The sequence below is a fragment of the Tachysurus fulvidraco genome, chromosome 6, assembly GCF_022655615.1.
Source record: "Tachysurus fulvidraco isolate hzauxx_2018 chromosome 6, HZAU_PFXX_2.0, whole genome shotgun sequence".
Taxonomy (NCBI): Eukaryota; Metazoa; Chordata; class Actinopteri; order Siluriformes; family Bagridae; genus Tachysurus; species Tachysurus fulvidraco.
The window spans coordinates 4,300,588-4,315,308 of record NC_062523.1 but is presented as its reverse complement, the minus strand read 5'-3'; the positions used below and the strand labels follow the sequence as shown (position 1 = coordinate 4,315,308).

At 38.3% G+C, this 14,721-nt stretch overlaps 1 protein-coding gene across 1 annotated transcript; it reads left to right on the top strand.

Annotated features, from left to right (window-relative positions):
• Nucleotides 1-11,111: 11,111 nt before the first annotated feature.
• Nucleotides 11,112-14,122, top strand: LOC113661250. The gene is made up of 4 exons (XM_047814556.1): nucleotides 11,112-11,882; nucleotides 11,957-12,014; nucleotides 12,276-12,768; nucleotides 14,061-14,122. The coding sequence occupies exons 1-4, from the start codon at nucleotides 11,854-11,856 to the stop codon at nucleotides 14,120-14,122; spliced, it is 642 nt and encodes a 213-aa protein (XP_047670512.1). The 5' UTR covers nucleotides 11,112-11,853.
• The last annotated feature ends 599 nt before the right edge of the window (nucleotides 14,123-14,721 follow it).

Below are 14,721 nucleotides of genomic sequence, written 5' to 3'. Positions count from 1 at the left end.
TGCTGCAGCCAGCAAGTTAAAATTTTGATGTCATGCAGGACTGTCAGGTGTCACGCATTGAGAGTGATAGTCACGCATGTGGGTCTTTTATCACGTTCTCCCACCACACATCGTATTTCTCATGCAGAAAAACTTTTTGACTATTTATCATATATTTAATAAGCTGCAGCGCCCAAAATGTATCAGTCCGCACCGCTGTCTGGAACCGCGCAGGAATCAAGCTCATCTCCCCTGAAGTCATTAGTCGAGCCTGACACTTATCAGCCAATCAAAAAGAGGCTACACAATAGCCAATCAGAAAATAGCAATATCTGGGAAAGACAACCAATGAAAAAAGTTGGGGTTGCGTGGGGGTTGGAGATGTCACGCTTTCCTGTCTTCAAAACTTGAGAGCCGAAGAGGACTCAATTAGACATTAAACATTTTATTTGAAAGTAACCTTCAACCCAGCGTCTTTTTACTTAAGGGTAGTTCAAACTGTTCAAAATATTTTTGTTTGCCTGCAGAAATAAAATTTCGTTTACTCGGTAGCAGTTCATTGATTTCATAAATGCAACACACTACAGTTTTTTCTACTTTCCATAAAGGTAAAACACGATATATACAGTGTTCTCTTCATTTTAGATGTCAAATGGGTTTTGTGGCTCCCTGTGTTTTTTTTCTGTGGGAAACGGGTCCAAATGGCTCTTTGAGTGTTTAAGGTTGCCGACCCCTGTACTAGGGCATCACCTGGGTTTGGTAGCAGGTCTTCCTGGGTGGTTATCATGGAATTTCTGGATTTGTGCTAAGTTTGAGTAAAGGATGTCTCATTTGTCCACCCATAATCTTTCATCTTGGCCTCATAGTCCACTAGATACTGGCCCCCCTCTTCAGCCTTCATTGTCCAGTGGAGACAGAGGAATTGCATAATTTTGGTTTATGGGCAGTTTTAAATGCATGGAAAAATGGGATTGTGGGAATTTGAGTCGGTATGACCGTGTTCACCTCCTAAAATGCAAATTCTACTGGTCACTCACACACACCATACAGGGTACAGTAGAACATCACTGTCACACATTCTACATACAGTCCTGAGGTGTCTTTACAGCAGAAAAGGAAGTTTTGATACATTGTGTTGAATACAGTGTAGCATTTAACACCATACTTCCCTCCATAGCTCATCCCCTAAGAGAGGGTGGTCCTCAGCTGTGCAAAGAGAGAGCAATGTTCTCAATGTGGCTGGGGCGGGAAGTCCTATTCATCTAAATTTGATACAGTTCATATTCAGTCTAATCTGTACATAACTTGTTGAAGATGACCTGAGTACATAAGAGCTGCATGACTTGTTTTCAACCTGCCTAAGTTCTCCCATACCACCCCGCTGCTGCTAACCCTCCACTGGTTTCCTAAAGCTGCACGCATCAGATTCAAAACGCCTACAAATAGGCCTACAAATCCAAAAATGGACCAGCTCCCTCTTAAGTAAGTATACTACAAGACTCTTTTCTGTTCTGGCACCAAGGGGGTGGAATGAACTTCCCCTAGGGGTTTGGACAGCTGATTCACTGGCTATTTTCCCGGTTGAAGACCTACTTATCCATGAAACACTTCAACTAGCACTTTCTTCCCTGTTTGTTGTATATGTGTATTTTATAAATAAAAACGAATAATAATTGAACAGTGATCTAGGCTCGTGGTATCTTAAGTCTGTAGCCTAGTGAACCAGAGTTCATGCATTCAATGAGTCAATGAGGCATCTGCCAAATGCTGTAAATGTAAGCATTAGCCAATAATTAGCCAACCAGCAGTAACCCTATATCACAGGGTTCAAACTGACCTATTGTCATGAAACTCCTATTGAAATCAACTTTCAACTTCAACTTTATTCATGTATATAGCACATTTTACTGAAATTTCAACTGCCCAAAGTGCTGCACAATATTACAAACAGCGTAATATATATCAGACCGATTATAACAAAGAAAAATAAAACAGATAAAAAATAAAATACATAAAAGGGAAACAGATAAAAGATCAAATGAAATAAAATACAGAAAAGCATCAAGAAACTCCCTCTGAACAAGGTCTATTCTCAATAAACGCTAAATTAAAAAGATAGGTTTTTAACTGAGACTTAAAATCTTCTAAAGTTGAGGCCTGCGGAATGTGCAAAGGGAGGCTGTTCCATAGTTTTGGGGCGATGACCATAAAAGCTCCATTGCCCCTAGATTTTTTTGAGGAACGGGGAACTACCAGTAGGGGAACTACCAGTAGGGGAACTGCCAGTAGAAGTCTCCTGATCTCAGAGACCTGACTGGAGTATGGTCCTTTAAGAGGTTGGTGATATAGCTTGGGGCAATGTTGTGAAAAGCCTTAAAAACCATCAATAACATTTTTAAATCAATTCTATACTGGACTGGAAGCCAGTGAAGAGTAGATAATACTGGAATTATGTGTTCCCTAATTTTTGTGCCAGTTAGAAACCTAGCTGCCGCATTCTGCACTAATTGTAGACGAGATAGATTGTGTTTGCTTATCCCAACATACAGAGAGTTGCAATAGTCCAGTCTTCAGGTGATAAAAGCATACACTATGACCTGTAGGTCTTTAGTATTAAGGATGGATTTCAGCCTGGAGAGCAGACTAAGTTGATAAAAACTACTCTTTACCACTGACTTAATCTGGTTGTCAAAGCTGAGGGAAGAGTCAATAATAACACCAAGATTCCTAACAGTATTTTTTATAGGTATATCCAGGGAGAACATGCAAACTCCACACACACAAGGCAGAGGCGGGAATCGAACTCCCATCCCTGGAGGTGTGAGGCGAATATGCTAACCACTAAGCCATCGTGCCCCCCCAAAGATAATTATCAGATTTTTTCTCATTTAATTGAAGAAAATTGTGCAATAACCAGAGTTTGACTTCATCCAGGCAGAGTACTAAAGGCTGTAGCGAGTTCAAATTTCCAACTTTAAAAGGCAAATATAATTGATTGTCGTCAGCATACAAGTGATAAGAGATGTCGTGACGATGATAAATTGAGCCAAGTGGGCTCATGTACAAAGAAAATAAAATGGGCCCCAAAATAGAACCCTGAGGATTTTAAAGAAGAGTTATTTGCAAAATTCACAAAGAATGTTCAGCATCGACTGAAATTAGTAGATCATTTACTACTTTAACTAATGCAGTCTCTGTGCTGTGGCCAGCTCTAAAACCAGATTGGAAGTTATCTAAAATGTCATTTTCAATTAGAAAAGGAGTAATTTGAAGAAAAAAACCTTTTTCCAATACTTTTGTGAGACATGGTAATTTGGAAATTGGTCGATAATTATTCAACTATGTAGGGTTACAGCCAGATTTTTTGAGTAAAGGAGAGACCAGTGCTTGCTTTACACAGGGACGCACCACTCCATTTCTCATGCCCCTTTTCCATCGAGGCAGTTTGAGTGCTGGTTCGGAGCCAGAGCCTAATTTAGAACCAGTTCTTTTTTTTTCGACAGACAAAGCACCGGCTCTGAACAAGGAAAAGTGGTTCTTAAGTAGCACCAAAACGTTGCTGGTCTAGACTTAAGAACCGCTTGTGTTAGCGGCTGTGGGTGGGGCTACAGTTAGCGCCTTTGATAATGTACCTTAAGTATACTAATGTTTAATACACATTTACTTTACACATTTACAATTATCCAAATTACAAATTACATGGAGCTGCACGTATACGTTGGATTCGCCACGTTTGGATGCCAATGTAGGTTCACAAAGCCATGAGCATTAACGGTAAAGCAACATCTGCCATTGTTGAGGCATTTGTGTTTGCCGCTGCTGCGCTCACGTTGCTGGGACACGTGACACGTATACAGTGACATCAGACTCGGCTCTATGATGGCTCTCTAGCTCTCTAAGTTCTTAGAAGGTTCACCAGTGGAACCAAATTTGAACCAGCACCAGTGCTATCTCTGATCCAGCACCCGGTTCTTTTTGGTGGTAAAGAGGCATCAGAGAGCTATTTACAATAGATAGAATGCTAGGGCCCAAAATATCAAAAAGATTTTTTAAAAAGCAAGGAGGTATAGGATCCATGGGAGTATTTGATAGTTTCATGTGTCTAATAATATCCTCCAGAGCTGTAAGAGAGACGGAGTCAAAATTATCAAATGTACATGAGATTGTGGTGGAAACTGCTAGAACACAATATGAAGGCATGATATCTTCTCTGATTAATTCAATCTTACTTTGGAAAAAAAGTCAAAAAGTCCTCACGAGTGTAAAAAGAGGAATCAGTAGAAGTAGATATATATGGATTAAGTATTAATCTATTGTACTAAACAAAGTTTTGGGGGCAGTGAGGAGATCAATTTAACAACTCTGAAACATATCTAGTTCTAGCAGCTTGAACAGCATACTGATATTTCTTAAGAGTTGCCTGTAATATTTCAAAAGAAATCTGCAATTTATCACTCTTCCATCTATGTTCAGCTTGTCTGCAAACCTGTCTAAGAAAAATGCTCTTGTATCATAATTAAACCAAGGCTGAGGCAAAGATTTAGGCTTTTTCTTCTTAAATGGAGCGATATTTATAATGTCCAAGCAGACAGAATTCAAAGCAAAAGTCAATTTATCCGTGTCCATCAAAGGTCCAGCAGTTTCTAGTAATGATGAGGTAGAGCTATTTGCATACGCCTCTGCAAAATGATTTGCCGTTGACTCAGTCATCGAACAAAAATAAACATCTTTAAATGATCCCTTTGGTGAGACAACGGCTTGATCAAATCTAAAAAAGACTGGTTTATGGTCCGATATGAAATTGTCCTCTGTATCCACATCCTTAATAGGTAACCCCATGGATAAAACCAGATCTTATTCAAATAATCAATCTTATTCAAATTTGACACAGGAGCTGCTATTCATGTTTGTCCACATAAAAACAAGAATTTCTATTGGAAAAAAAAGGTGTATCAAAACAATTTGTATTGCTACAATTTAGTCTACCACATACTAATGTCATCTTTCTACCCTAATTGACGATAAAAATAATTTGATTTTTATTTAATGTAACAATTTACTAGAAATAAAATCACAACAGAAACATGTATTCATTCATTCATTCATTTTCTACCGCTTTATCTGAACTACCTCAGGTCACGGGGAGCCTGTGCCTATCTCAGGCGTCATCGACAACAGAAACATGCACACCATTAATAACTAGCAGCAATGACCTCATGAATTATCAATTCTGGCCTTAACAAGAACTGTGCCTGTGGTCTTCCATTTCCTCACTATGTTCCTCACACTGGACACTGACAGCTTATACTGTATCTCTGAGATAATTTTTTTGTAGCCTTCCTCTTAACCATAATGTTAAACAATCTTTGTTTTCAGGTCATTTCAGAGTTGTTTTGAGGCCTCCATTTTGCCACTCAGCGGAGAGTTAGAGAACAACTTGCAATTCGCCACCTTAAATACCTTTTTATCATTAGATGCACTTGTCTATGAAGTTCAAGGCTTAATGAGCCACCAAACCAATTGTGTGTTTCAATTAATCAGTGCTAAGTAGTTACAGGTATTCAAATCAACAAAATGGCAAAGGTGCCAAAATGTATGCACTTGTCTAATTTCATTTTGATGCATGTTGCACATTTTCTTTTAATCCAATAAACCTCATTTCACTACTGAAATACAGCCAGACAAACTGTTTCTTTCAAACAGTTATTTGACAGATAAAAATGTAATTTTTTTAAATTAAAAATTGCTGATCCAAACACCCAAATATTTATAAAATAAACTGTCAGGGGGTCCTAAACCTTTGCATACGACTGTAACTATGCATATAATATTATGTTAGATCACCATTTCCCTACTAAGGACTAGTCTAATGTCTCTAATGTCCTCTTCAAACTCATAAATTTGCAAAATCCCTTAACTAAATTTTCTCCATGCTGATAACACAAGAATCAATAGAAAAAACTTCTAACAGTAATTAATTCTTCCTTTAGTGTTAGCTACATACATAAATATTTTACACAAGGAATTAGCAAACCCTTGATTTAAGAAAACAGACCTTGACTATAGGCCTATGTATATCAAACCTTGAAACTCTCCTTTATCTCCAAGTTTTAATGAAAGGTTGAATCAAAATATAATTATGCTCATACCTACACTTCATATCATTACTGAGACAGCACTGATTAAAGTGGTAATTTCTACCTAATACTGAAATCTGATCAGGTTGTGTCTCCTTCCTAATGTTGCTTGACCTCAGTGCTGTTCTACTTGATAGGCTAGAACATTTTGTTGTCCTTAAGGGAACAGCAAACTTTTTTACTGTTCATTATCAGTTTGTAGATATAAATGGCGATTTCTGTATGCAGTTGTAATGGAATTAAGTGGATGAAGGATATACAGTTGTGTTCACCAATTAGCAGGGTACACTTCCTATTTAAAGGTAGGGTCTCCGATATTTGAGAAATGCTTTAGAAAAATTAGTCGGGACGACAAGGTAAACAAAAATCAAAACAAATGTGTAGCCAATGAGCAGTAAGGGGCAGGTCTTGTCAATATGGGCGGAGAGAGTGTTCATTTGCGTCAAGTCAAGTCACCTTTATTGTCACATCACCACAGCATATGTGCCATGGTGAGTGAAATTCTTGGGAGCGAGCTCCAGAAATTGCAGAACCATTTACATACAGTAGTTAAGAAAAAGAAATTAGCACAATTTACAAACAGGTTAAAAAATTTGCAAAATGCTTAGTACCAGGTGAAATGTGCAAATGTGGAAAATGTGGAAAAGATGCAATGTGCTCATACATAGTCAGTACACACAGTGTACTACTAGACATATTTACAATGCACTACTCATTATATACAGTATGAATTATATATGTGTGTGTGTGTGTGTGTGTGTATATATATACACACACACTTGTTGAAGTGTGTGTATATATACACACACACACTTGTTGAAGTTTGAGTGCAGTGTGTAGCATACCATATTGTGGAAGTATGCTGTATGCTGTGTTAGTTATGGCTGTTAATTAAGGGGGAGTGTTCGGCAACTGAATTAAATTGCTGGTATATAACCTGGATTAGTGCCCAGTATAATCTGCTTACATCCCGTGAAGGTTATTTTATGGTGGAGTTTTCTTATTTATGCTCATATTGTTTGTGAAAGTCTGTTTGAGGGGATTTTTGTTTTTTTCTTGGAAGTCATATGTTTACTGTTTACTTCAACTGCACATTTCACAATTGCACATACAAATTGTATATATTGTATACTTCAATTGCACATTTCTAACACTTGCAAATTTGTACATACAAATTGTCTATATTTGTATATTTCATATGTATATTAAACTGCACATTTCACACCTGTAAATGTGTACATACAATTTCATCTATACTGCATATGTCATTCTGTTACACTGTGGAGCTTATGTCACTAAAACAAATACCTCGCATGTGAAAACATGCCTGGCGATAAAGCTGATTCTGATGTTTGTTTATTGATTGTTCTTTCTTTTGCTTTATTGTCCGGAGGCACCCCACTGGTGGAAGGATCTTCTTTCAGGTTGTGAATTCTTCTGTACGTGTCGTGTACACTGGGGTTGTGTGGGTTGCGTGCACTGGGGGTGTGCTGGTTGCGCACACTGGGGTTTGCGGGTTTGATGTGAGTGCATGGGGATCTGTGAGTTGTGCTTGTGGCTAACTTACATGAGCAAGTGATCACTTCTTCCCCTTGGGATCCTCAGCCCAATACTTTAGTATTTTATTTTACATATTGCATACACTTCAGTCTTTTTGTCAACTGCTTTTGTGTGCGTGTGCGTGTGTGTGTGTGTGTGTGTGTGAGTGTTCCCATTCCCCCTGGGATTAGTAACATGTAACAGTGTGGTCTAACTGTTTTAATATTGTTATTATTAGACAACTATATAAATAAAGGTTGTGTTTGGAACTGCACTCACGCTTCTCGTCTGCCATCTTTTTAATAGTAACGGATTTGTGTGACCTAACATTCTTGTTGGGATATCGTTAATAGTTCCCTGGGTGAAACTCTTGGGGTGGCATAGTCGGACTCCTAATAAAAGATATTTGGATTGAGGTATAGAATTGGGTTAACTGCCACTCCGTGCCTTTGTGCAATTGCAACTGCAATTGCTCTAACTAAACAGCGCCACATTCTGGTGCAGTTAGCAGGATTTTCTTGTTGCAACCAAAACCGCACACCCCCTCATCTACTCTTCTCCTATACCGCCACACATACCAAGGTGAAGGTTGGTGTTCTGCAAGGTTCTATTCTAGGCCCACTGCTTTTTTCCTTAAAAATATTATCTCTGGGTAAAATTATCCATAAACATGGTATAAGCTTCCACTGTTGTGTTGATGATACTCAGTTATATGTTTCAGCAAAGCAATGTGTAAGAATAGTAGACAATCGTAGAAAATATTTCATGTGCAACAGTAAAGGACCTTGGTGTGGTCATTTATTTGAAGGTAATGTAGATAATATTACTGGCATAACCTTCTTTCATCTCTGACATATTGCTAAAATAAACACAATGCAGAAAAACTAGTTCACGCTATTATACAACTAGGTTGTATTACTGTATTTCCTTTCTTCCTGAAGGTCCTCGTACAGGGGTCGGCAACCTTAAACACTCAAAGAGCCATTTGGACCCGTTTCCCACAGAAAAAACAATTTGACATCTAAAATGCCGATAACACTGCATATAACGTTTATTACCTTTATGGAAAGTATAGAAAAAACTGTAGTGTGTTGCATTTATGAAATCAATGAACTGCTACCGAGTAAATAAAGGCAAACAAAAATATTTTGAACAGTTTCAACTTACCTTAACAAAAAAAATGCTGGGTTGAAGGTTACTTTCAAATAAAATGTTCAGTGTCTAATTGAGTCCTTTTCGTGTTCATGGCATCAAAATTTTAACTTGCCGGCTGCAGCAAATCAAAAATGCGTCTGCTTCTGTGTGTCTTATTTTGCAAGTCGGCAATTATGTCGCATATTTTGAGCAACAAACAAATTAAACACGGTTTATTTTAACGTTACAAGAGCATCATAATCTTAGAATAGAATTACTTTTTTAACTAAAATAAAATAAATTTAAATTAAATATTTATTTTCACTAAAACCCCTGCCCCAGGACATGCACTAGGTGCCTATCCAGGTTTACATCCTGTCTTTACAGCCCTTTCCACACAGAGACAACCAACAATATAATTTTACTAGGGAGGTCAGGGGTCATAAACAAGCTCCAATCAGCCACAATTTTTATTGTGATCCAAAACTGCAGGCTATTTTGTTATTTTTTGACATTTATTGTCCAAATACAAATAAAATTTAATTCAACTAATTTCAATTATCAACATTGCAAACAATGATGAGGTATGTAAACAATGGCTGCCTTACAGCAATAAATTCTAAATATTTAAGAGTAAATTACATATACAACTGTTTGCATAATTACACACAAAACCTAAAAGGCATGTAGAAGACAAGTTTGCTTTGTCATGCAACTCAAATCGTCCAGTGGGAGTTTAAATATATGTATCTCAGAAACAGAAAGGTACTGAATTGTTCTGCTACATTTTTAATTTTGAATTTCTTACAATTACAATTAATATTTAATTCAATTTCACATGACATCAGTGTGATTGTTATCATTTTCATTAAATCATTTCACACTGACTAAAGCAGTGCATTTTCTATTCCTAACTCCTAAAAAAACAAAATCATGCAAGGTATTCTCTGGACAGTGATGTGTAACTGAGTGTATGTACAGCAATACCAACTATTTAAAAGTGCTAAAGGCCATCTGGTGACTCAAGATGAATGCAAACTAATCTTAAAGTAGCTTTGTGTATCTGATTTCCTATGCAAATATGTCAAATGCAAAGGAAAAAAGAACGTCCCTTAGGAATAATGTAATCTTAGTTTTCCATTTCTAAACATTAGCTTTTTATAAGTTACTGAAAACCCAACCAATTGGTCCATTAAATTATTCTAGAAAAGCACAATGTTTTAACATATTATTATTAAAAAGAAAAGTAAAATAAAGATAATTAAACAACACCTGTAATTAAACAACACAAGCTAAAAAGTGATGACCCAGGTTACTCATACTACATAATATCTAGAATATAGTGAATGATTCCTTGAAGAATGCTTCTTGAGGGAGACTCTTCTTATTCTAGAGAAGTTGTAGTTATCTCTAGAAAATAGAAAAAAAGACAAAATTTTAACATATTCATGTTTACTGAAACAGGAAGAAATTGAATGTTACGTAAAGTTCTTTTTATTGTAAAGTCTATGGTGCTGGTCTTAATTATTCTGCATTATTACAATAATATGCAAACTAACACATTTCTGGTTGATGTTCTGGATGTTTATTACCCACCTTCAGTGATAGCAAAGGAAATTAAGCTCCTCATTGCAGTTTCTGTTCTCCAAGACTGATGTGTTGAAGTTGAAGGCACCACAGCTATATGGCTGGATTGGGCATTGAGGTAGAGGTACTTTGTTCCCCAGCAGCATCCCGTTCACCCAGGCCCATTTTCCATCAAGGAAACGCATTCCTGTCCAAACTGTTGCTGCTTGAATTTCAGTTTTAAGCAGTGTCTGATAATATTGAAGCGATTTATCTGAATCCATAAAAGCCAAGCCAGTGTATTGATTCCTGCAATGCTGAAGAGCCATCTCCCAGTTTTTTTTCTCATTCACAAATATGAAACTCCTAGAACAAACGGGAAAAAAATTTCCACTACAGCCAGTATCACGCCAGCCATTTTGATCCATAACAACACAATTCTCTCCTGTATTCATACCATTGGGCTCGCCAGAGGACCACTTTGTGAAATTTATTTCATCTCCATCAGTCCATGTCCAGTTGCTTACATATGGTGCAGTTCTGATAAGCCCGTTCCAAGCTAGGTTTTGTCCTGTAACCGCCACAGCTTTGTTGTTTTCCTCTACAGAAGTGATGGTAGCCAAATTCCCAAAGTGTTGTATGCAATTGCTTTGAGCTGTAGTCCAGGTCATCTTCTGAGAAACGAAAAAGTATTCTCTTGTCACACTTACAGATGTCCCATAAAGGACAAACAGGTAACAAATAAAAAAGAGATACTTCATCTTTGGTGTTTTGAGTCTAAGCACTATAAACCTTTACTTGCTTCACTGCTGAGCTGAGCTGAGCTGACAACTTTCTGACTTCAGCTTGAGAGAAGTCATTCAAAGCACATGTAAAATAAGATAATTACATCAACATCAGTTCATCAAAACCCAAAGTGTGGCATGTTTGGACAACATTTTATTTGTGTCTCTAAAATTTTATACTTTTTCTGGTGACCTGAATGGATGCAAAGTAATAATGATAATAAATGCCTGAATTTCATTTGAATAACTCTTCATTCATTAATGTTTTGAAGATAATTGTTTTTTCTACATTCACTCACAACATTATTTTAGATTTGTGTTCTTAGTGCATGACCTGGTGAACCAGTATGAATATATATTTATTAATAGACTTTAGAGCACTTCTGTTATAAATGTATATGTAATTGTAAAAAATGTTTTCCATGCATTTTGTTATTAACAACACTATTTTCACCTTTCAAGAGCTATAAGATGCCACACCCTTGACAAATGTAACAAAAAGAGGGGCGGGGTCTCTAACCCCATTACAGATTGCTAATAAGCCGCACTTATTTAAAGGACAGGCAAAAACGAAGGGCAGCTGGGGGGTCTTGTTAATAATTGCCCGTTGCTCAGCTTGTAGCTGTGTGGGACCAGGAGTCCCAGTGTATTTTCCACTGTATGAGTGTTTTATTCTGTTTTTAGAATGTGAGAGTTTGAAGCTCAGGATCATCATGGATTTGTTTGGTTTTGCTTTGTTAAGGTATGTTTTGTTTTATTTGTTTTGTTTGTGTGGTTGGGTATGATTGATGTATGAAGATGATTTATTTTATTTAGAATGTGGGTGCTTGATGTTCGGGATCACCGTGCGTTTGGTTGGTTTCCTCTTGTTAAGGTATGTTTATTTTTATTTAGTTTTGTTTATTTTGAGTGTGACTGGTAATTATTAAATGATCTACTTTGTTTTATGTATTATTAGTTATTAAACCCTGTTTGTTTGAAGCTATCCTGTATCTGGGTCTGTCTTACTCCTCCCGGTTGTGACAGAATGATTCTGCGCAAAACTTGGACCCAGCAGGATAGCTTCCATCATGGACCGGCTTATTAGTAGCATATGTTTTTTTCCTCCTTCTGGACTGTTCCTCGTATCCTCCAGTCTTCCTGGACTTTTTCCTTTTTGCTTCGCATTTTATTCGGTGAGAGATGCAGCTCCACTTCCGGTTCCCCAAGGAGGACGTCGTCTCACTTCTGCTCCACGGACGATGTCACCATCCCAATGTTGCCCCCTTTTTTTTGGCGCCCTGCGGCATCGTCCGCACCTGTCCTGGTGGGGGACCTCGCTCCACTTCCGGTTACCCGAGGAGGACGTCGCCTCACTTCTGTTCTGCAGGAGGAGTTGCAGGCCCGTGGCAGTGGATCTATCCCGCTTTCCCTCCCTCCTACTCTGGTCTTCGAGATATGGTCTGGCCACGATGTGTCGGGGGTTGTGCTTGGTCCTTCAGCTCGGCTGTGGATGTCGCTCGGCCCTTCAGCTCGGCTGTGGACATCGCTCGGCCCTTCAGCTCGGCTGTGGGCGATGCTCGGCACTTCTACTTGGCTGTGGATGTTGCTCGGCTGCCGTGTGCCTTGCTTCCCACAGCTGCCTCACCGTGTGCCTTGCTCCCCCCAGCTGCCTTGCCGTGTGCCTTGCTCCCCCCAGCTGCCTCAGCTTGTGCCTTGCTCTACCCATCTACCTTGCCATGTGCCTCGCCCCCACCTCCTGGACCTTGTCTGGATCGTCATTAAGATGGGGTTGGCGCTTCGGGAGCCAAACCTCGAGGGGGTACTGTCAGGACTCAGCCATGTGCTTTTGGCCTTTTGGCCATGTGCTTCTGTTTATGTTCCGTGTCACATGTCTGCCCCACCCTTGTTTACTCCTCCCCATCTCCACACACCTGTTCCTCATGTGTTCATTGTCTATTTAACCATGCATCGACAGTGTACCCTCATCCTTTGTCCTGTTTAGTTTTCATCATTGTTACTGTTTTATGTGTTATTAGTTATTAAACCCCCATTTATTTGAAGCTATCCTGTATCTGGGTCTGTCTTCCTCCTCACGGTGTGACAATACCCAGGAGCCTTAGGGGTATGTGTGTTATTTTAAAGCTCATGCTTTATTATTCTTTTAGATTCAGTATTTTTTTTATATTTACTATTTTTTGTTAAAATTGTCTATATTGTATGTTTTCATTTGCCACCCCATACTCATTTTCTGGTAACATGTCAAGATTTTTTTTGTCTTATTATCTTCAAGCAAGAGAAAACAGAGTCTTATGAGGGAACAATTGGTTATAGCTGCTTTAATGTAAATATGTATAGCCCCTGCTTAACAGTCATTTAGACAATGCTTTAACTAAAAAAAGACAATGCAAAACACTGTCTAGGGTGGTGAAAACCACACAATTGCCATTGAGTCTCTTCACCAAAGTAGATAGTCTGTGTTGAGCACACACTATCATCAAGGACTTCTTCCACCCTATTCACAAACTGTTCAACATCTTTCCATCCAGGAATAGATACAGGACCACTTTTCCCACTTTTTACTGAACTCTACACTACACAGCTGGGACCCTGATGTCTCACAAATACTTTATTGTCTGTAATCACTTTGCAGTTCTGCTCCACCCTGTACATACTGTTACATATTTTCTATCAATTATAAATGTATATAACTGTACATTCTTTACTTACATTAGTTTACTTCTATTTATGTATGTTATCTGTGCATTCACTCTATATTTCTTGATTACTTTCGTACATACTATGTACTTAATTCAAACATGCACAGCATGTATGACTATATTCTTTAAGGCATATTATACTGTCTATACAACTATCACATTTTCCTATGCACACATTATTCTTATGCACTTAACACCTCAGTGGTGTGTAACACCGGTAGTGAAGAACACAGCAGTGGAGTACAGTGTTAGTACTATTGTGATCCCAAGGACCGGCACCTAGCCACAGAAAAACCCACTGGAATGATGCTGGATGGAGGGTCCATCAACAGAGTGGCCATCACACATTGTGATTACATTCAAACTCTGCATACGATTCTGCATACAAATTTAGCAAACTTTTTTCTGTGAGAGAGAAAAATAGTTACAGTGAAGCATTTAAAACTTGTACTGTCCTTATATGTACTATGTACGTAACACACACAGACCTAAGAACAATATAGATTCCTCAATTCATAGAGTATGCATGTCTTGAAAATTCAGAATCCCTACAAGCACTAATACAGGTGTTATTTAAGTAGCACATTACTGCAGTGTTGAAATGCATACATGCTGACTTGTTGGTCAGACAGAAAGGCCAAGTTTCTGGTGGAACATCACTCTGGCTTAGGGTCAGTCTGTACAAATATTGTCTTTTCTTACATCTAAAAATAAAATGCATTAAACACTGACACTGTCTACAGTAAGAAGTTTACACTGTCCCATACCAGGGATGGCTAATGGCCTAACCACTGCAGACAACACCTTGGACCTGGCCAGCCTATGTAGAACAATAAAGACAAGAAAAGGCTGGGCAATAGACTGGCTCACTCCATGCAGTTA

Coding starts and splice junctions, on each gene's coding strand:
- LOC113661250 (XM_047814556.1), top strand. CDS start 11,854: ATGGATTTGTTTGGTTTTGCTTTGTTAAG. Junction 11,883..11,956: donor TTTGGTTTTGCTTTGTTAAG/GTATGTTTTGTT, acceptor TATTTTATTTAG/AATGTGGGTGCTTGATGTTC. Junction 12,769..14,060: donor CTTCCCACAGCTGCCTCACC/GTGTGCCTTGCT, acceptor TAACACCGGTAG/TGAAGAACACAGCAGTGGAG.